The following is a 22,978-nucleotide window of genomic DNA, read 5'->3' on the forward strand; positions in this document are numbered from 1 at the left end:
CTGGAGGTTATCAATCCAGTTGCTTATAGATTAGCTTTACCTCCTACTCTAGCTTGAATCCATAATGTGTTTCATGTTTCTTTATTGAAACCTTATCATACTGATGCATCTCATATTCTTGATTGGCAATCTTTACAGGTTCAGGATCCAGGGGTGGTGCTAGTGAAGCCCATTCGAATCCTAGATCAGCATAGTGTGAAGCTACGTAGCAAAGATTTCACTCAATATAAGGTTCAGTGGGACCAATATTCTGAGAATAGTGCTACATGAGAAGATGCTGAGAAGATTGACCGTCATTTTCCTCATTTGCTTTCTTAGGAAATAGCTACTATTTATTTGGGATATCTTTGAAACAATGATTTTAATTTTATGATGTAAACTTGGATAGCATGTGTGCTATTGTTATTATTTGAAATTTGATGTATGGTTGACATTTTATGAGATATAATTGTTATGTGATCATTAATGAGTAGTAAGACATTGAGATGATGTCTCTTCCAAGAGGGGAAGGATGTCACGAATCGAATTCTTAATAATGTGCATTTCAAAGATTTAATGTAAGTTTTTATGTATGCATTTGAAATTAAAATAGAATTGAGCATTCATTTTAAAAGATAATTCAATTGTGAGGAAATATTGTATGCATTTTATTCATGCAATTGATATGTAATTCGATATCTAGTACTCTTTAAGTTGGGATTGTCAATGCTGATGAATTATCAAGTGCAAGTGACGTAGGAACAAGTGAATGAAGTCGAAGGTGAGAACATGACTCAGGTAGAGTTGTTTTTAACTAAATGACTTTGATAGAATAGGGAATCTCACACACCACATTAGTGAAGTTATGCATATACATTTATGTCTGCATTGATGAGTGATTTTGAGTCATGAAAATGTTATATTTTATTTGTCTATGAAGGGTGAAAAATCGTTAATAATGTGAATTAAATAGTAACTCTATGATTTAACGTCCTTTATATAAAAATATGTGAATTACAGAAACTATAATTAATGTTTGGTTTTCGAAATTAAACAATATTAGTACGTATTTTAAATGTATATTAGGACTCGATAATATACATATATATAGCAGGTAAATATGGTTCATGTTTAATTATATTGATTATTTTTAATGTGATTATGTATAAGTTGAATAATTTGGAATTTACGACCTAACATACCATATATAGAATGATTGATTTTAATGATTGTTTTGTTTGTATAGATGCAAGTTAAATATACATGGTAGTAAATAACTTTGATTCTATCGGACACACACACACACACACACACACACACACACACATATATATATATAGGTGAATATTTAAATTGAGTTTATACGATCATTGTCCTATGAAACAAACATAATTATTCATAATGTATTTATGAATATTTGTATATATAAAAATTATGATTATATATTATTTGTTTAAACGTTTTAAGTTTAATATTTACTTTGCAACTGAAATATAGTCACATATTACATTTTTATGTTAGAGAGGTGGCGGGTTAGCATAGCAACTATGTCGCATGGTAGTTAGGATGGCCGATTAGACAAAGACTATCAGTTAACTTGGACTGAGGATTGCATGTCCATCAACATGGAGATCATGGTGATAAACTAGGCATAGACCATTAGTTAAATGCAGAACTTAGAGGTTGCGACGTGGAAACAATGGCCATCGACCTGGCAGTGAAAACAATGAACTCGCTCAAACACTTAAGTGTTTGTAAACAAGTTTAACTTGTCATCCCCTCCGTCAAGCGAGTAAACTGCAGATAACTCTTTCCTTCCACGAGTTGGAATCGACTGATAATGTCCACATTCAATAAAGATTAGAAGTCTACAATCAGTGGCATATTCACTGCAGGAAGAAGTGGCATATAGCTGCAGGAAGTAATGAGATAACATGCACGTGGTGCCATGAATATAGGAATATCAACGATATGAAACTATTGTGTAGTTAACTCATGCACTAGAACAATAGAAATCGCATTTAGAATTGCCATCTCTATTAGATGTGGAGATGTGAGAGAGAGTTAAACAAGGACTCAATGTAATAGACTTCAAATCAACAATCATCATCAAGCCTCTAAATGGGGAGAGATCGTAGGAGAAAAGAGGATAAATAGAGATGTAGGATAGGAAGATACAAACACACGCAAGGAGAGACGATACACTCACAGAGGAAAGAAGAGAATAGTAGAAGAAATAGAGAAGATACTCATATAGTATCAAAGAGAGAGAGAGAAGAGAGTTGTTTAAGAACAGAGTGATAGAATAGATTGGTGATAGTTTTGCAAGCATCCAAGGAAGGCGTAGATCTATTTGGAGGAAGTGTGTCAAAGGTCTCTCAATTAGTCCAAGCGTACTAAGAGGTCGGAATCTCTTTTGTTTTGGTTATTATTTGAAATAGGGAAGAGTGAAATTAGAAGCTTTATATATAGTGTATGATTTCTTATATGTTTGTGCATATGTTATTTGTTTACTGAATATGTGTTATTAATCTTTTGAAAATATGAAAGGAAATCATAGAGAAATACATGTTAATTAATTTAATTGCTTAAAAAGCGATATTTATCAAATTGATTAGTTTATGTTTCCAATTAAAGAATGTGTTCGCATACCTTAAGCCTTATATGAAATAAAAATCATTCTTGCGTAACACCTTCTTTTACATTATATTTATTCAAAAATTGCTTATGAAATTTTATTGTTTTCCAAAATATGAAAGATTGACTTTAATTAGATGAAATAGTGTTTATAGGGAAGATGATATTTCTATTTTTCAAAAGATTGTATTCTCAATTGTATTCGTGTTTGTGGGAACCAAGCTAGGGATAGGCTTGTGTAGAGAAAGTTACCTTCCGGGACGGGTGCCGAATGTGGATTTTTAGAGAGAATAGTTGTTTTTTCCAACTATTTATTTGCTATGCATGGAATTATACTCGACTGGGTAATTATTTGAATTATCCATAGAAATAGATGGAATTCTTTATTTTATGCTCTCGACCATATCCTTGAATGATAGTGAATGCTTGTTTCTTAGAATGAATTAGAAAAATGAAAATGCTTGTATCATCTAGGCACGTTCCAGATTCCCTCTTGCTTTCGAATTCTTTGGTTAAAACAATTCGTGCAGGGTCTGGTATTCTTGATTGACCAAGAATTCCGGGGAAGCATAAGCTTCAAGGTTGGGCGGAAAAAGCGTCTGAATCTTGTTCTTGTCTTTGTTCAAAGGACGGAAAGGAAGTGACTCAGAATGGAGATTGACGGATGCATCTCACCTTCTTTCTTTTTGTACATACTTAAGGCAATATGAAATCCTAAGTAGGGAATAAGGACTTATATGTTGAGAGATTTGTATTAATCATTTTACATGATAATGATATATCTATGAATGTTTTATAATCTTTTTTATAATTCCCTATATTTGTATGAAATACACTTATTAATTGACTAATGGGTTTATTTATGAATAAAGAGTAGATTAGGTTTTATATCCTAAATTTACGTCTTTATAGAAGGAAATGCATGATAATTAAATCATAACTATACACATGAATATAGAGATGAAGCAAGATAACATTTTTTTCCTCTAAGAAATAATGGATGCTAAGATGATAACTACAACTTTGATTATAGAGGAAGCTAAGGAAACAAAATAAGGAATGATGCAACATGTTTCACTTGTGGTAAAGTTGGCTACTATGCGTTAGAATGCTAGGAAAAAGAGAGGAAAATATGTACATTTTGTAGAGGAGAAGATCACACAATATTCAATTGCCAAAAAGATAAAGACATTTATACCAATCAAGATAATAATGAACCATCCTAGAGTGATGAACTACAAAGAGGATCCAAGGTGATTTAGAGAGTACCACAAAAGTATGAGGCTATCATAGGATAGATGTGTGGAATTTGGATACATCACAAAAAGACAAAGTTCCAAAGATGAATTGATAACTAAACAAAAGAAACAAAGAAATAGTGGGAAGAAGAAAGCAAATGCAGTGACTAGACAAAGCACCGACACTAATAAAAATAAAAATAAATCCCTAGTAGAGGAAGGCATTGATGAATACTATAGTCTGGAAGATGAGAAAGATAGAGAACCACCATTATTCCAACCATACAAAAATAAGCATGACAAAATATCAGACCAAGCCAATTAATCTATAAAATAATATCTATGGGAGGAAGTTGGATGTATTGCTAAATATGATGTGAGCATATTAAAAGATTTTGTTGTCATGGCTAGGGAGAAAGACCTAATAAGAAAGCTTAAGAAGTGGGAAAAAATTTGGAATAGAGAACAAGTAAATCAACTTTTAGAGGATTGGTCCCTTATTAATCAATGCACAATTAAATAATCATAAGGTAAAATATGTTATGGTAGACCTAGGTGGAGACCTAAATATCATACCCTCTACAATATGGGAAAAATTAGGGTGACCAAAGCATGTTAAGGCACCTACTAATATAATTTTAACTAATGGTTCTAGGATGGATACCACGGGTACATAGAAAATGTAGAAGTCAATGTCAAAGGGACTAAAAAATGCATTGATTTTGAAGTAGTAAAATGAAAGACCAATTCAACACATTCTAGGCTCTACTTGGGCTTAGATGGTTTGTAAACTGCAATGGAATTGTAGACTCCCAGAAAAAAGAGATATCTTTTGTGGATGACAATAGGATAGTCTGAATTCCCCTAGGTGACCCAGATGATATAAGCTTTTATTGGGAAAATTGCACAAGAGTGGGTCAAAAAGGATGTCAAGAATCTCTATACCATTTCTAATCTTTCAAATGGTTAGGAAGAAGAAAATTTGAACACTAAAGGGGAATTGGAACTAGAAAGTGATAACTATAGTATTGAAAGTGTCGAAGTTTTAGAAGCATGGATGTAATGTGAACCTGAGGTCGCATCCCAAAGAGTATATGGATTTCAGAGAGCACTCATAATTCATACCAAACTATAACTTATACAAAATAAATAGGAATGACATCATAGTCAAGTTAACAAAAAAGGGTAGTATGTAAACTAATTTAGTGGCAATACACCAGACCTTGGTGATTCTAGGTGACTTTCAAAATGTATGCCAAAACCCGCATATAACAATATTATAATGATTGCAATACTATCATACAATCTAAAAAAGTAACACAAAAAACCCTAACCAAAACACAAAAACCCAAAAAGATCAAACATCGTATTGGAAAAATTAATCTAAAATGAACAATAAAATGGACAACAATGTAAATTTCACTTTTTTTTACATCTAATGCAAAATATTGTAACATAGTGTACATTAAATTTTTAGAAAAAGTAGAAGACAACGAAAAAAAAAAAAAATACTAGTCGTAGTAGCTGTCAAAAAGAATATGATAGGAAAGTTTAGGTACTGGCTACAAGAGCCAAAGAAGATCTTCACACACCCACTATTAAGGAAACCATACTCTTAATAAGTAATTAATTTACTTGTCCCTTTTAGCTCGCATTACTTTGACGCTCACTATGCTACTACAATAACAAGCTCCATATGTTTAGGTTATAAACCCTAAAGCACACACCTTACCATCCTAGCTGTATGAAATCACCATGGCCACTCCTACCACTCCTGCTTTGATCTTTGTCGTTACCATGCCACACCCCATTTAATCAAAATTTTCCTTTAAAGCCATGGAAACGAACCCTACCAGAGATTTTGTAAGAGTGCCCTTGATGTTATTATACGAAAATTTTGAGGAAATACAATCACTCACCCTTAGAGGAGGTAGATCATACTACCTTCAAAGAACTATGCCAAGAACTACAGAGAAGGAATAAGAATGAGTATAAGGCACAATATGCCTAGGTAGTGGAGAAGTCGAATATTCTCAAGGACTTCTGAAATTTCCCTACAACCAAAGAAAGGCATAAAAATATGGAAGTAGAGAAGCTCACGCGGGCTAAATTTACTGCTCACAATCTGACCATTGACAATATTAAAGATAAACGAGTTCTATATGCCACCAAAGCGTTGCCTACATGGTTTATTTTACAAATCGCGAGGAATCCACAATAGAAGTGGCAATCAACAGCACGTACCAAATGATGGTCAAAAGGAAGGATTTCAATCTGTTCAAAGTATTAACGTAGGATCTCTAAGATAATGTCGCTCAGAAAAAACAAATAGGGTACGCATTCTACTATGATACAATACTAATATGTCTAGCCTTTTATTTTTTGACGACACTCTCACAATATGTTAATAGTCAATGGTTAGAAAATAAGTTGATAACATCACAAATTATGGAGTATGTCCATACATTCCCAAACCTTAATGCTTATATCGCAAGTGTTTGGGGGGGTATTTTAAAAGATTTCAAAAAAATAAAAAATCAAAGACTAATCTAGGATTTTCAATTGGATCGTGCAAAAAAGATATAAATGATATTGTTTTTAGGTGAATAAAGACATTATCATGGATATCCTAGAACCCGATACATTTTGGATTCCACCTAATCTTTATGGAGTTTGAGATGTTGAAGTAGATGCATATGCAAAAGGACTTCTAGCATTACTAAAAGATTTAAAGGTACCTAGAAATCAAACAACAAAGGATTTATTTGACTCCCTGACATAGGAAAATGTGGATACTAAAGCCATGAAGAAGAAGGATAAAGAAAAGGAGGAACCAAGGGAGCAACCCACTAGGTCCAAAACACAACAATGGTTGAGATGAATACAAAATCTGGTAGTAAAAATTGAACCTTCCAAAACTAAAGGAAGATGGCTACTGAAAAAGAAACTGGAAATTATAGTTGTAAAGATGAACCATTTAGAAAAAGAGGCATCCAAACCCTTTTCTCTTACCCTTGGCTACAAGGTGACTATCGATGTCCTTGCTTTGGATTTCTTTCCTTACTCTTCTATAAAGGTGGTGAGTAAGGAATGTGCAGGGATCTTATCCCTATTTTATCTAAATGTTATGGAAGCCTTTTAAAACCCATTTTAATTGTGTTTGGGAATTGAGTTGTTAGGTGGCTTTGGCCTTATTCTTGTAGCAAATATTTACCTAATATTTTGATCCTTCTGTTCTATTATCTTTGGGTTGTTGATTGGTGTTATTTTATCTATTGGCAACATTTTGTTTGTGGGATTTTGATCCCAACAAAATTAGTTTGTATAGGTTTTTGGGTCCCTTCAAAATATATTTTACCTATTAATCAAAAGCATATTACACCAATAGAGATATATCAATAAACAAAGTTATAAGAGATTCAATGGTTCAATTGGGCACTCGTTCATAAAGTTGTAGAAGAAATTTAGTAGTCTCCTTGAATAAAAAGAATCATATAAAGATAAAGAACAATGAATTCTAGCCTTATAAGTATAACTAGCATTAAATTAGAAAATTAGCAATTTAATAATTAGAATATACATTATCCTAAGGAGAAACCTAAAGTGAGTGTAAGAGTACAAATGAATTTAATCAAATGAAAAGAGAAAATGAAAACCTACTAACATATTATCGTAGGTAAATTACTCCATAAGTTTAGCTAGCATTCATAACTACCAAGACTAGAGTGATAATATAAATGTGTAAAGTAAATGAAAATAACAATTTTCTCTAAATATGATGCAAGTATATTGTGACAAATGGTTCTAAGTGATTGATATATGAAAAACAATTAGAATCAATTAAATGAATGAGTTCTTGAAACTTAATTTTTTATTGCATATTGCTTTGGGTATCTTCAATGACTACATAACTAATTAGCATGAATGAAAGATCTAAGTCAATGGATAAATGTGTGAAAATTTGATATTTGCTAAATATTAATCCTTTCTTTGTTGATCACATGGATGTTTGGTATTTGTTTTTTCTAAATAGAAATGTTGACCAACATCTTTTAGTGGTTTCTATGTAGGGTTCATTCTCAACTTTTGAAAAAAAAAAAATATTTAAGACGTGTAAAAAATTTCTATATGTTGATGTATGGAGGTAATGTAGTGGACAACGCAATGATTATTCAAATGTGTGCTAAATATTTAAGGACCAAATTGATGTGAAAATGAATAAATGTTACTTTAAATACAATATTAAAGATAGTAAGTAAAAAATATCTATTTTGAGTAGGCACACAATAATTAGTAGAAAGGCTTATAGGTTGACCCTGAATTTGAATTTAAAATTTAAAAGTTCAATATTTATTTTATTCTAGATAATGAAATCAATCTCTAAGATGCACACCAAATCAAAAAATTGAGAATCAAGACTCATCCATAAAAACGAGTTTAAATGAACCAAACAAAAATTGTACCACACATTGTCATTACATAAAAACGACCAAATCAATCCATTCCATGCAATTTTCAGCATTCCAATAGTAAAAGAGTTTTATTATCAACCAGTCATTTTAAAAAACTATTACAGGAAGAGTGCGAATCGAAAGTAAATTCTACAGGGGACAAAAGGTTACAAAATAGTGGCAGGACCAAGAGCAATTATCATGTACAAAGGACCACCTCTGTTCGTAGCTGACTATGATTATTTTAGCTTTCAGAATTCACAGAGTTTATAAATGCTTTGCCTGTCAATATATTCTAGGAGCCTAGGTGTGTAAGCTTCTCTCAACTGGTACGTGCACCTACCTTTTGTTTAGCTTTTATTATATTGATAGGGTTGCAACACTTTATAACTGAGGTGTTATTTATGTTATGCTAACTAATAAAGTGATATTAACTCCAATACAAAGAATATAAAAAAAGCACTCATCTCCAAATTAATATGATGCTTAAACTAACATTGAAGAACCAGGCCACACCTACATAAATAGCCGAGCATCCAATAACATTAAGTTTTCAATCGTTCAACAATTATATTATCTACCTAATCAGATATAGATTCAGATACAGATAGTATTTGTGATTCTAAACGTCAATGTTAAAATTATCACACAATCTAATTTAGAAACAACTCTTTCCGATCTTATACATAATATCTTGAATAGACTTAGATTCTATTCAACAGATTATTCCCAAATTTTCACTAGCAAATATTAAATTCTCTCCAAATCTAACCTCCTGTCCAAAAAAAACAAAAATACAGTAAACAAATTATATACAGATTCTTTAACTAAGAGATCCCATGTAAACTATGGTTCTGTACATGAGTTCTAAGAAAACAAAAAATTGTCTCAAATTTTGCAGAGATGTTTGAATTTAGTGGAATTAACCATGAATGCTGTATGCTGAATAGAGAATGTAAAACTAGAGCAAAAGTGACCCAGTGAAAAACTACTGTCTATCTACCAAACAGATAACTAAGCTTTGACAACCATTATGAACATACGCACCAGTGCTTATGATTTTTCATCAGACAACGCTAACCGCAGTTCCAAGTCCTTGTAACCAGTGGAATTTGTAGAGATTTTCCCTATCCCTGCTTGATCTGATGAGACTGCACTGGTTATTTCTACTCTTCTTTGCAAAGAAGAAGATTCCTGGAGATTGTGAGAAGAGCAAGAACGAGCCGCAAGAGAAGCTGCAGACTGTATGTCACGAGGATCTAACGAACATGGCTTGGGAAAAGTTGTCACGAGCTCAGGAAAATTAAGCAAAGCACTGCTTCCCTTAAGGCTGAAAGCTGCTACGTCGTAAGCTCGAGCCGCCATGTGTGGAGTATCGTAAGTCCCAAGCCATATTCTTCGTTTATTCCTTGGCTGTCGAATTTCAGATACCCATTTCCCCCACCTTCTCTGACGAACCCCTTTGTACATTTTATACCCAACTGTTTCTTCTTCTTTTCTGCAGACTCTCTCTTCCATGTATTTGTCTTCCATCTCCCCAACTAAACACAGAACAATTTTAGAGACAATTTAGGCCAAAAGCCTTCTTGTTTGATAACATTTAAGCCCTTGAAAACCAAAAAAACAATCCTATTTCTGAACCGTGCATTACCAATTTCAGTTGTTACATTTGACCTTCAGCTAAAGTAAGACAAGTTAAAAACCTGTCACATTTTTATAACAGGTTTCCGCTGGCCTCTCAACTCATTTCTCGCCTCAATTTCCCCACAGAATCAAATTTAGGGTTGATTAGATATTAGTGACGTATGTTGTCCGTAAGTACATGCACATACTCTTTTTCCCATAAATTCCCTAATGACGGTGGAACAAGTAATGTACGGTAAGGTATGCATGCATGCCAAGCTCAATGTAATGACTCCGCGGTCTTTGTTGCCCCCTTTTTTGGCTAAAAATGCCCCAAATATATCTTACCAAGAGAAATCCCTCTGACGGGTCAATTGAATAGTAAACTGGAAGGTGTACAATGGTTGTCAGCACTGTATTTCACTTACAGTTAATGGTATTGAATGGCATTGATGGAAAGTACTTTGTTTTTTTTTTAATGATGACTAATCCTTTTTTTAATATTAATAATATATATTTAATGATGAATAGGCCTTTATATGTTTCTATATAAAGTGGGTGGATTGGTACTTCAAAGTCTAAGCTGAAATCATGAAGCAAATAGTACTAGGCACACCTAAGTTATTAGGGTTGTGTATCGGTAGATGGAGAAGTCATTTAAAATGGGCTCTCAATTTATAATAGTATTATCTTTATTTTCATCTTTTTCTTTTACTTTTTCATTTTTTTTCTTGAACAAGATGTGCAAGCAAAGGAAAAAAAGTGTTGGTGATGGGAGAGCCTTATGAATTGTGAGACTTGCGTCTAGTGTTATGATTATAGTCATAGTGATGTTCATGTGGTAGAAAGGCATCTCCACTAGCAAGATACAATAGCACAAAACAACTGTATAAAGTGTTTTAGCCTAAGTGTTATGATTATAGTCATAGTGATGTTCATGTGGTAGAAAGGCATCTCCACTAGCAAGATACAATAGCACAAAACAACTGTATAAAGTGTTTTAGCCTAATGCTCTATGAATGTCTACAAGTTGGAAATTTTATTCATAATGAATGATATGTCTATTTTCTTGTAGTTTCAAGATTTATTGAAATATGATTGGATTAATCTTCGTGTATTATTCATCATCTAATTTACTCTAATTCCATATGGATGACATATATTCAAATAGACTTCAAATATTTTATCTATCAGTCATCCATTGTTTACATTTGCACCATTTGAATATATTTGAAAGTGAAAATGTTATAGTTGGTTGGATTATCTTCTCAACCTTGACATTTTCCCTTTGGCTATTTACATATTTGCCATGATATAGCACGATTCAAATGTTCATCTTGCACAATTTTTTGGTGAAGAGTATAGTGATATACCTGGGCTAAAGGGAGTTTGGGGGGGAGGGCAAGTAGGGGGTGAGACAAGGCGAATCAGAATATGTCAATTTCAACTTGATTAAACATTGATTATCATTAATAACTTATCCAAGACTGAACCTTAATTCATCAAAATAGTATTTGTTAATTTTTCGTTAAAGATAAAACAACATATCAACACATATACACATGCATACAAATAAACACCAGATTTACATGCAAACCCAAAAGGAAAAAACCATGGTGAGAATGGTTGCTTGGATCTATTACCCAAATATAGCCTCATAAAAGCATGGATATAATAGGGAATTCACAATATGAAGTAGGCATCAACCTACTAAAGGCATCAACACCTAATTACATTTATAGGCACCAACCTATAGGAGACAAGTGGGGTGAGACGAGGTGAATCAAAATATGTCAATCTCAACTTGATTAAACATTGATTATCATTAATAACTTCACCAAGAGTCAACCTTAATTCATCAAAGTAGCATTTCTTAGTTTTCCATTAAAGATAAAATAGCATATCAACACACATATGCATCCATACAAATAAACACCAAATTACATGCAAACCCAAAAGGGAAAAACCATGTTGAGAATGGTTGCTTGGATCTATTACCCAAATATAGCTTCATAAAAGCATCGATATAATAAGAAATTCACAATATGAAGTAGGCATCAACCTACTAAAGGCACCAACACTCAATTACATTTGTAGGCAAGTCAACCTATAGGAGACATGGGGGTGAGACAAGGTGAATCAGAATATGTTGATTTTAACTTTGATTAAACATTGATTATCATTAATAACTTCTTCAAGAGTGAACCTTAGTTCATCAAAGTAGCATTTGTTAATTTTTCATTAAAGATAAAACAACATATCAACACACATACGCATCCATACAAATAAACACCAAATTTACATTTAAACCGAAAAGGGAAAAACCATGGTGAGAATGGTTGCTTGGATCTATTATCCAAATATAGCCTCATAAAAGCATGGATATAATAAGTAGTTCACAATATGAAGTAGGCATCTGTTGGCATTTCATGAAGATTGCATTAATGAAGCTTAAGTGTTGTCATTGATGTCAATTGTAACTGATAATGGAGTTGTAACACAACCACTAGTTGAGCTAGTGAAGGAAACCGATATTACTATAGAAGCAGTGAGATCAACCAGTAACCCTACCTATTGATATGCCAAACCCTAACTGATGGAGCTTGGTGAATTGGTTGTGTTGATCTATGATCGAATGGTGATCGGAGATGATTATGTCACGTATGCATGATGCACGTGATGAGTTTCAAAGTAATTTTGGCGCGTAGAGATAATTGTTTTATCTTGGGAATGAGCAAATGCATAGCATGAAGTGGAAACCGCATCATGAGTTATAGGATTCAATGAGCGGTGATCAAGGAGAGATTGAGGTTGTCTTGTACAATGTGTAGATGATTGCTATGTAATCCAACGGTCATGTTTGAACCGATTTGTTTGTAATCTCTATGAGATCTTACATCTTGTGATGTGATACCGACCTATTAATTTTCTTATAAGGTTGATGAGATGTTTTATTGTAGAGTTGGCATTTTTGGTTAAGTGTTAGTGTGATTGATTGCTGAACCAGAAGGAGTATTTACAAAATGTTTGAAGTAAAATAGGAGCATGAAAAGGATCTAATCAAGTAGAGTAGTGTTATTTGCTAGATCAACAAAACCCTGTTGTTCTCTAACAATTACAACAGTCAAATTCCTTAACCGGGTAAGATTTAACAAGCTTGGCGTTTTCTAAATCCTCTAGCTAGGTGATCCATTAGCTTGGATTTGAAATCCTCTATCGAGGTTACTCCTAACAAGGTATTTCTTTTAACAAGGCATTGTAGTCACTCCCTTAACCGGGTGGTCTCTAACATGATCTGTTCCTAACATGACTTTTTTTTTGTAAAGCTTCTAACTGTTGGGATTTGAGAACATTGAGAGGGGGGGTGAATCAGTGTTCTGCCGAAATCAACAATCTTTAACTTTCTAAGCCATGCATGTATGTACCGGTAAACAAATAAGTGTATAACAAGAAGCAAATAAACCATCCACATAGATGAACACCAGAACACACATAATTTATACGTGGAAAACCTCAATGAGGAAAAACCATGGTGGGATTTGTGACCCACAATATCAGTTCACTGGCCATATGAAAAGATATTACATAAAACAGGGGCCTTCACTTGCAGGAAGACACACTGCCTAGAGCATACTGCTCATCACTAAAGAGCCTCACTGACTACAAGCTTTAAGCCAAAGTAAATTACTGAAAATGAACTCAAGAATGCATCTACTATGCCAGATAGAGTTCTGGTTCTAGTTCTGCTCTATACCGGTTCACAAACTTGAACTATTACTGGTATTATTTCTCTTCCAGGAATGCTTTCCAAGCTATCTGTAGATCATTGCATGATATAATGTTCGCATACAAAAATGATCTCTGTACATATATTTCGCATCTCAGAGTTCTGTTATACCTATAAATGTCTATCTCTATTACATTACCATTATCTCATCATATATTAAATTGACCTAGCAGACTGACTTATATACCTATTACACATGATATGCCTTATGTCAACTTACAATGCATTTACAAAAGATATTCAATGTTGGCCTCGACAATAATTACAAAATGATTTACTAAATAAATCTTCCTTGATGTCGGCTTCCTTGAAGTATTGATGTCAGTGTCGGTGTCGGTGTAGGCCTGAATGCTTTCAATGCCGGTATTTGCTGGTATATGCCTTCTAGTGCCGGTTTGTGATTTCCATCAAATCTTGTTGCCATCAATGACAACAAAATGAATCTAATGAGTGTCAATTGCCAACAATCTCCCCCTTTGGAATTAATGGCAACACTCATGTGAAAAATGGATTTCCTGTTGGTGTGCTCCCCTTGAGCAATACATTCCATATACTTCATCTGATAATATTTTCTTGATATTTTTCACATATGTACATACTCCCCTTTTGACATTAATGCCAAAGACCGGTGAAAGAATAAAAGAATGAAAGAATACTATTAGTGTCACTAGAGCTTAGTCATCTTCAAGATTTTTGGGATGCCTTTTGTAGCAATTGAGTGTCCCAGCCTGATTTGAAAGTATCAGATAATGATGCATGTCCAATGAGTAGGTGGGAAAATGATTCCTTATCCTAGGTATCTATCAGTATGGGTTTGGCTAGCATATCCATGCATTATTTCTTATGAACACCCAATGAATCAAGTCTAGGGCTTACCAATCCTCTTAAATTTCTTGCTCTCCTTATTATTTTATCTTTCTCCTTCTTAAAAGAAAAAACTTGGTTCTCCAAGGAAAATTTTTTTTCATCAACAGATGTAGTTAGTGCAGTCAGTCCATCGAAAGAGTTAACAATATTAGCCATTTTGTCATATAACTCTTTCAATCTGCTATCTACATTGGCTGTAGGATTTCCCAAATTATAACATACTCTATAAATATTAGTACATTGTTTTAAGAAAATTTCAATGGGAATAAGCTTGTCTTCTATTTTCTTCTTTCCAGTTCCTATGAGTTGATCAAAAGTTGCTCTTTTAGCTGCAAAGAAACTATCCAAAGCCTGTCGGTTTGCAATCTGTCTCAAAGATTGATAATTGTTTGATATGTGCTTTGTTAAAGTCTTGAGCCTACTGAAAGGGCTTGCTCCATCCTCAATCTGACAGTCAGTCAATATTTTGTGTAGTATAGAGACCGATTGATCAATTAACCCTTTGTCTACAGTTCCTTCTGTAGACGTCTAAAAATGGTCAACGCTTGTGGAGTCATACTTTAACATTTGTGCATTGCCTTATTTTAGGGTTCTTGCGTCGCATTAACATTTCTTCTATGTTGCGCACTTGGTCTTTATCATTTGCGAGCATCGAGTCCTTCTTCTGCATTCCTCATTTTTCTCGCTTTCGAATTAGGTCTTGTCAATAGCAATCTTCAGTCGTGATTTTGGTCGATCTTATCCTGTCGCATCATGGTGCATGCTCATTTATCATCATTTTTGGACATTGTCAATCCTAATCGATGATAGAATTAGGGTTTTTTCCTCTTTTCAATCTCGTCATTTTGCGATCGATTCGTCATCGATCCTTGTCCTTGTCAATCTTGTCATTTTGCAATCGATTCGTCATCGATCCTTGTCCTTTTCAATCATGTCAATTTGGATCGATTAGTCATTGTTCCTCGTCAATTGGCGCCTATCAATTTGATCTCCTTGTCAATCTTGGTCAATTTGTCATTGATTTTTGTCAACCAATCTCAATCATTTATCAACATTGGTCCTCTGTCAATCAGAATCATGATCAAACCTACATTAATTTCTTGTTGTCTTGACCTCATTCCTTGTCCTCTTATTTCTAGGGTTTTATGATTTGTTCATTTAATCCCTTTCTTCTTCTTTGTGGGTTAAATAAATCTATTTATTTAGTCCTAGGTCTCTTTCATGAATTAATTAATGGATGAAAACCTATTAATTAATTCACCTAATTTCTATTTCATCTTTTTCCTCAATTTTCTAATTTGCTAATTTCTCCTAATTCCTTTTGTCATGGGAATAGCAACTTGTCATAATCTTGTCATAATTTGTCATAATTTGGCATACACCTTGCATAGAAGTTGTCATACATTTTTCATAATTTTTCCATTCTTGATTTGAATTTCCTTTCAAATCTCTTCATGCTAATCTTGTCCTCTCTCCAATTTGTCTATAAATTGGATGATTTTCTTCAATGAGGAATCAATCAATCACACTTTCGAGTAGCCTTATGCTGCGAATTTCATCTCTCAACCACTTGCTTTCTACTTACATTTTGCACTTGTAGGTGAGATCCACATCAAATTTGAAGGTGAAAGAAGAACAATGGAGCCACATGAAGGGGATATCTGCATCGGTTTGCTTCGATTTCATTTGATTTGAATATCTTGTCTTTATGTCTTCATTGATTGGATTGGGATTGCTTTCATAGCAGCTTTAGGTTTTGTGGTTGTCCTAATTGCTATTGTTTTGATGATTTTCAATTTCCTGATCTACATTTTGGTGAACCCGACGTGAACTAACTCCTTAACCATGTTTTGAGTGCTTTTAAGCTATTTGCAGGTGAAAAACTCAAGAAACAGGGTGACTCGGAGCTCTCTAGGCACTTCTGTGCCTGTGTTGAAGGGTTTTGCACCTGTGTTGAGGCATTTTGCGCCTGTGGTGATGGGTTTTGCGCCTATGTTGAGGCATTCTGTGCCTGTGCAAGGCCAGAAATAGAGGTGAAATCAGTTGCTTTTACTCGCAAATTTGATTGTTTTCATTCTGTTTCTTGCATTCTGGTTTTTCTTTGGTGCTAATTCTCTGTGCAACATCTTGGCGTTACATGTGACGAAGACTAAAAATGCAACTACTAATGAATCTTATGCAGGACGCGGTCAAAGACTCTCATTAAAACATCTTGCTTGCGATTTTTAAAGTAGTTGCATATTTCATTTCTTAAAGGTTAATGAACACCATGCATGCTTTGTCTATTTTTAATTTGATTGCATGTTTTAACCCTTAGAACTGGGCCTGCCTCCCGATTTGCCTGGCACTTCGCACAGGCATTGGTGAGAGGGAACGACCCAAAGTGGTGACGGGCTAAAGCCAAGCTCTTCCGAACCACTCTAAATAACTGTGGATGCAACGAAAGTTGTAGACAATGAGTGCTAGAATGGTATTGCGATGATTTATTCGCCGGATCAATACCTAGCCGAATGGATGCCCTTACTAGAATCTCTTGTTTTTAGATGCCAAAATCCTTCTATCTGTTGGCTCAAGCGTTGTGATACACGCATGCTGAAGACACCTCTCATGTACTCCTTAGTTAGAGATAACAAATTATTGGGAAGTGATGCCCCTTGAACTCGAAGCTTGGTATGCCCGAGAAGTGAGTGCACTGTAAGGGGGAGCCAGTGCTACCAAGCGTCTAGCTATCTAGCTAAGTGTTGTATTTTATGGTTAGAGGATTCAACAGATATTGCCCTTGCTAGCCATAAGATTTGTTGTGAATGTGCTTGATTGTCTTAAGTCAAAGTCAAACAAACATTTTGTCTTCCATGATTGTCAAAAGTTAAATCAAAAACAAACTTTCAAAAGTGCTCATAATCAACTTGGGTTTTCAAAATCAACAACCTTCAATTCAAAACAAAATCCAAACAAAAGTCCAAATTTGTCCAAGTATTCATCCAACATTTGAACATGGCTTGTCAAAACATTGAATATCTTTGTTTCAAAATTCATGTCACTTTAGGCTAGGTTTTGCATAGTCCAACTTAGGTCCTAGGGCATATTGTCATCTCCCTTCATTTTATTCCTTTTCATTGCAAGCGTCCTCATTTTGCACTTAGGTTCAAAATCATTTCCCTAAGTTTGCATTTCATTGTCATATCCAAGCTAGATTTTCATTTAGGTGACATTCATGCATTATCCTTGTCATGCTAAAATTAGTTCTTGCCTAGGTTGCATTTTGCATATTCCAAGTCATTGGTCTTCGCATATCCTTATCATTGTATTGTCATCTTATCTTGGCTTCATCTTGTCATATCATATCCGTAGATCATTTTCATGTCATATCCTAAGTCATTGTCATAATCATTGCCTTCTTGTCTCAAAAATTTGGTTTGTCAAACTTGAAAAATCAAAACTTTGGATGATACCCTAAGTTGTTGTTAAGGAGTCTTGACCTTGTCTAAAATTTGTCCTTTCATTAATATCATTTTTGTCAAACCTAGCTTAGTATCCAAGCATATAGGTGAGACACTGTCAATTTGTCCTATTGTCATTTGGTCCTTTGTCCTTTAAGGTCATTGCTTCATTTCAACTTCCCAAGGTTGATTCTTTAGGTTTGCATTCGAAAAAGTTTGTCAAAATCTTGAAAAACAACAAAAACATAGGTTGCATTCTTGCCATAGATTGCATTTTCATCTATTTAGGTTGCATTTAGTTGCATATCATACATCATCCTTTTAAAAGCAAAAAAATAAAAAAATAAAAAATCCCAAAGATATTGCATTTGCATAGTGACATGCCTGTTGAAACAAGGTCAAAATCTAAGAAGATGGGCGAACCAACATATCAACCCATTTACAACATATCAAACTCACAGTTTCAACCTAGTCAAACATTACAAATTGAAGGTTCGTCAAACACATCATTACCACAATATGGAATGGTTCAACTTGGACCACCTCCATTATATGAGCCAGTGTTTGTACCCATGAAACTGGGATATGGGAGTGTTCCACCAATGCCAAGGGAAAATGCACCTTTTGACTGGAATCAAGTGAACCTGCAACATGAAATTCAAACTCAAACATTACATGAGGAACAAACTCTTTCACAAGGAGTTGGTTCAGATCAAGGCATTCAACAAGAAATAAATCCAAATGTTTTACTAGATTCTTCATCAGATTCTGATGCTTCTGATGATGTTGATATGCTCCTTAAAGATCCGAAGTTGACAAAAAAGATGGATAAATTCTTGAACAAGGTCTTTAAGATGTTTCCACAAAAATATCTTAATATGATGAGTAATGTGACCTCCTCAAATGAGCAAACTAATGTGCAAAAACAACAAGGCGGTGATCTATTAAGTTTCTCTCCACATCCAAACGAAGAAAATGTACAACAAGAACCTCAACACACGTTGTTGAGTAAGCGTGCTTCACAAACTTTGACAGTGACTATTCCACAAAAGCCAACATTCGAGACAATAAACAATCCATTGTTTAATGCAACACCTTTAACACAAGATCAAATGATGGCCACACAAATGTTGATAGGTATCCCTCAACAAGAAGTGATTCCTCGAATACCTAAAAGTGGATCCAACTCTAAGATGCAAGAAAGCTTTATGACTGGAATGCCTGATCTTACAAATGTTCAAAACAATTCTACAATGCAACAAAGTTCATATGTCCCATCAAGTTCAATACGTTTGGCAAATACTCAAGTACTCGTTATGCAAAATATTGTGATAGATCCTTTGATAGTGGCAACACAAAGAGCAACAAATAGTGGTGTGCACCAACAACAAGTGTTGCAACAATTGAGGAATGCACAAAAGGCACAATCGAATGTGCAAACAAGCAATGCACAACAACAACAATATCGCATTCAACAACAAATTGCAGTGTCTTCTACACCATTACAAGTCAATTCAAACTTGCAACCACCACAATGGATTGGACAAACAACACAGCAAGTCAATTCAAGTGCCATACCCCATCTAAAGGAGAAACAATAGAAACCTCCCAAACAAAGTTTTCTGCAAATGATGGGATTTACATCAAGACAACAACAATTGGCACAAAGCCAGCAAATTCTAATTCGTCAGCATCAACAGCAACATGTGCCTCAATATGTGCCAGGAAAAATAAGTTATCATACATCACAACCACAACTGATGTCCATGCAATATCAACAACAACCTCAATTGCAATATCAACCAAGGCTACAAATGATGATCCCATCACAAGAAGTACAGCAAAAGGGTCAATGTCAAGGCATGGCACAACCACAACAACAAGAGCTGTATCAAGAACTTTATATGCCAGAGACACCAAAGACAACAATTTTAGAGCATCAACAGCCAATGGAGAGCACGATGTATTGACAAAGAGTACACCCAAGAATGAATGATGAACTTCCAAAATCTTCGCTATCTGACACAATTGCACAATAGCTTGAGAAGTTGCAATGACAAATCGATGCATTGTAAACCAAAGGGACAAAGAAATTATACACAGATCAAGATTTATGTCCTAATCCATTTGACAAGAGCTTGTACATGCCTCCCTTTCCTAAGAATTTTGAGGCACCTAATTTTGAGAAATATAAAGGGAACAGCAATCCAAAAGACCATATTCAAGCATTTTTCACAGAATGTACTGAAGTGAGCTATGAGGAAACATATTTGATGTGCTTATTCGCACGAAGTCTCACAGGACAAGCCATGGATTGGTAATCACATTTGCCAGGGAACATAAAGACATGGTCGGAATTGGTTCAAAAGTTTATATCCCACTTCACATTCAACAATGACAATGAAGTAACCATGTCAGATTTATGCAACACAAAGAAAAAGCAAGGTGAACCATTAGTGACTTTGTTACAAAGATGGCAAAGCTTGTACATTCGTTCTTCCCTAGATATACTTGAAGAACAACAAGTGAACTTAGTTATTCAAAATTTGGTCCCAGAAATGATGTATGAGCTCAAACTGAAGAGTCCTAGTACCATTGAGAAGCTCATTAAGAAAGGGATGAACATTGAAAATGCTCTTGTAGCTAAGGGACTTATTAAGCTCAACAAAGACAGTGACAACACAAACAATTCAGGGGACAAAAATAGATTTTGGTACAAAAACAAGAATGTCACTAATGATGGAGTTGTTGACGCAAGAGCAGTGAATGCAAATCAACCCAAGTTCACGATAAAGAAATTGAGTGCTCCTAATATGTCGGCTATGCAACAAAATCAGAAACAAGCAAGCAATGTTATTCAACAGTCGCAATACCAATAGTATAATCAACAACAAGGTCAGCAACAAAAACAACAACAAAAACCTTTCAGATCAAGGGATGGGCCTCCTCGACAGTTTACGCCATTGGGAGAGCTTATTGAATCAGTAATGAAACAATTGATACAAGCAAATTTTATAAAGTTACCTGATGTCAAGGAAGAACCATTGGTAAAGCCGCATTGGTGGAATGATAATGCATATTGTGAATACCATCAGTCAAAAGGACATAAAACCACATCGTGTTTTCAATTCAAACATATGATTCAAGACTTGTTAGATCAAGGAGTAATTGAGGTAGACCCACCCAACGTGACCTCTAACACTGATCATACAATTTTCAAAACTCCTTTGCTTGATCATGACAAGGGCAAAGCATCTTCTTCAAACTCTACCCAAACATCGAATCTTAATTATGCAAATACTGGTTATAACAATGTCATCAATTGTTTTCAAGTGTCAAATGAGTATGTTTCCACCATAAGAATAAAGGGACAAGGTCCTTCTTGCACAGTCACCACTCGTCGATCCAAAATAGTCCTAAAAGGAGCTCTTGCAATTCCTCCTAAATCAACTCCTACGAGTTAGTATAATCTCCTAGATCATCTGGGAAAGACACCTGCACAAATATCAATTCTTGAGTTGTTGAAAATGTCCCCTATGCATCGCGCAATCCTAGATAAAGCTTTAACTGAGTCCACCGTCCCGACAGACATTGATGTTGACCAGTTTCAAGCCCGAATTGGACATCTCGTTGTTTCCCAACACGTTGCCTTTTCTAATAACGATATTTCCCTTGATAAGCTCCTGCATAATGATCCTTTACATCTTGAAGTCTTTGTCCATAATTGCAAGATCCAACGAATCTTGATAGATGGTAGAGCAAGTCTTAACATATTTACCTTGAGAGTAGTCATTGGTCTTGGTTATATAGAAAATGACATTGATTCTTCTAGAAGAATAACAATCAAAGCATATGATGATGCTGAGCGCCCATCTAAAGGGGTAATTTCATTGCCTATCAGAGTAGGTCCAGTGACAGAAAACACTTTCCTGCAGGTCCTAGACATTGACCTCCCTTACAATATGATTCTTGGCCATCTGTGGATCCATGCAATGAAAGCAATTCCATCTACTTATCATTAGTGTTTAAAATATCCTTACAATGGGACAGATAACAATTCCAGGAGATCGTAATCCATTTCAATTTTGTGCTAATCTAAAAGATTCCCTACAGCAACAAGTCCCAGTCAATAGAGAGGCCCACTCACATAATTATGTGGATCCTAATAAGTTGTTAGATGCTGTCAAAGGAAAATTGAAGATACAGGACCAAGGATGTGGAGAGTATTCAATGGCTCAAACATTCCTCATTGGGAATTTACCAATATCTCCAAAATCACATGGCAAACCACATTTGTTGCAAAAGGAACCTATGACAGTCATTCAATATCAGCCCCCCACTACATTCACAAAATGGGGTGAACTTAACAAGGAAACTTTGGATGATGATGTAACAGATTGGCTTTATAAGGATCAAACTGATACACCACCTATCAAATTGCCAGTGGAGCGGTATGGAAAAGGGTTTACTATAATGCAGAAAAAGGGATATGATGGCTGCAGTGGTTTGGACCCTGACAAGAAAGGAAGACTAGAACCTATTATACCTAAGATGTGACATCCAACTTTAGGGTTAGGATTTGTACCATTGTGAATTGGACCCTCGTCTACCAAAGTGACCATGTGTGGAAAGGGGCGTGACTCTGATGATGAAACAACACCTGAGGATACCCAACCTGAAACTGATTCCAATGAATGGGAGTGGAGTTCCTTTTCTTCTAGCTCCTATGCCCTTGAAAATGTTTTCCTTGACCCTGATTATTTGCCCATGGAAGACAAACATGAAATAACTCCCCCTCCCAAAACGTGTCCTAATGCTTGGATAGAGTCATTCTAGGACCCAAGCTCCGAATCAGATACGAGCAGTTCAGACAGTGATACCATGGATATTCTTATCCTTACCATCTCTGCCCTAACTCTCCTTGAAACTGATGATGGCATGCCCCCTGTCTATCCA

The 22,978-nt window shown here is 34.9% G+C and overlaps 1 protein-coding gene across 1 annotated transcript; it reads right to left on the bottom strand.

Moving 5' to 3' along the window:
* Positions 1-8,757: 8,757 nt before the first annotated feature.
* LOC131059569 (ethylene-responsive transcription factor TINY) lies at positions 8,758-10,052 on the bottom strand. Its single transcript, XM_057992653.2, has 2 exons — positions 9,353-10,052; positions 8,758-9,080 (listed from the first exon to the last, which is right to left on the bottom strand). The coding sequence occupies exon 1, from the start codon at positions 9,836-9,838 to the stop codon at positions 9,359-9,361; it is 480 nt and encodes a 159-aa protein (XP_057848636.1). The 5' UTR covers positions 9,839-10,052; the 3' UTR covers positions 8,758-9,080; positions 9,353-9,358.
* Positions 10,053-22,978: the final 12,926 nt, after the last annotated feature.

This window comes from Cryptomeria japonica, chromosome 9 (genome assembly GCF_030272615.1).
Source record: "Cryptomeria japonica chromosome 9, Sugi_1.0, whole genome shotgun sequence".
Taxonomy (NCBI): domain Eukaryota; kingdom Viridiplantae; phylum Streptophyta; class Pinopsida; order Cupressales; family Cupressaceae; genus Cryptomeria; species Cryptomeria japonica.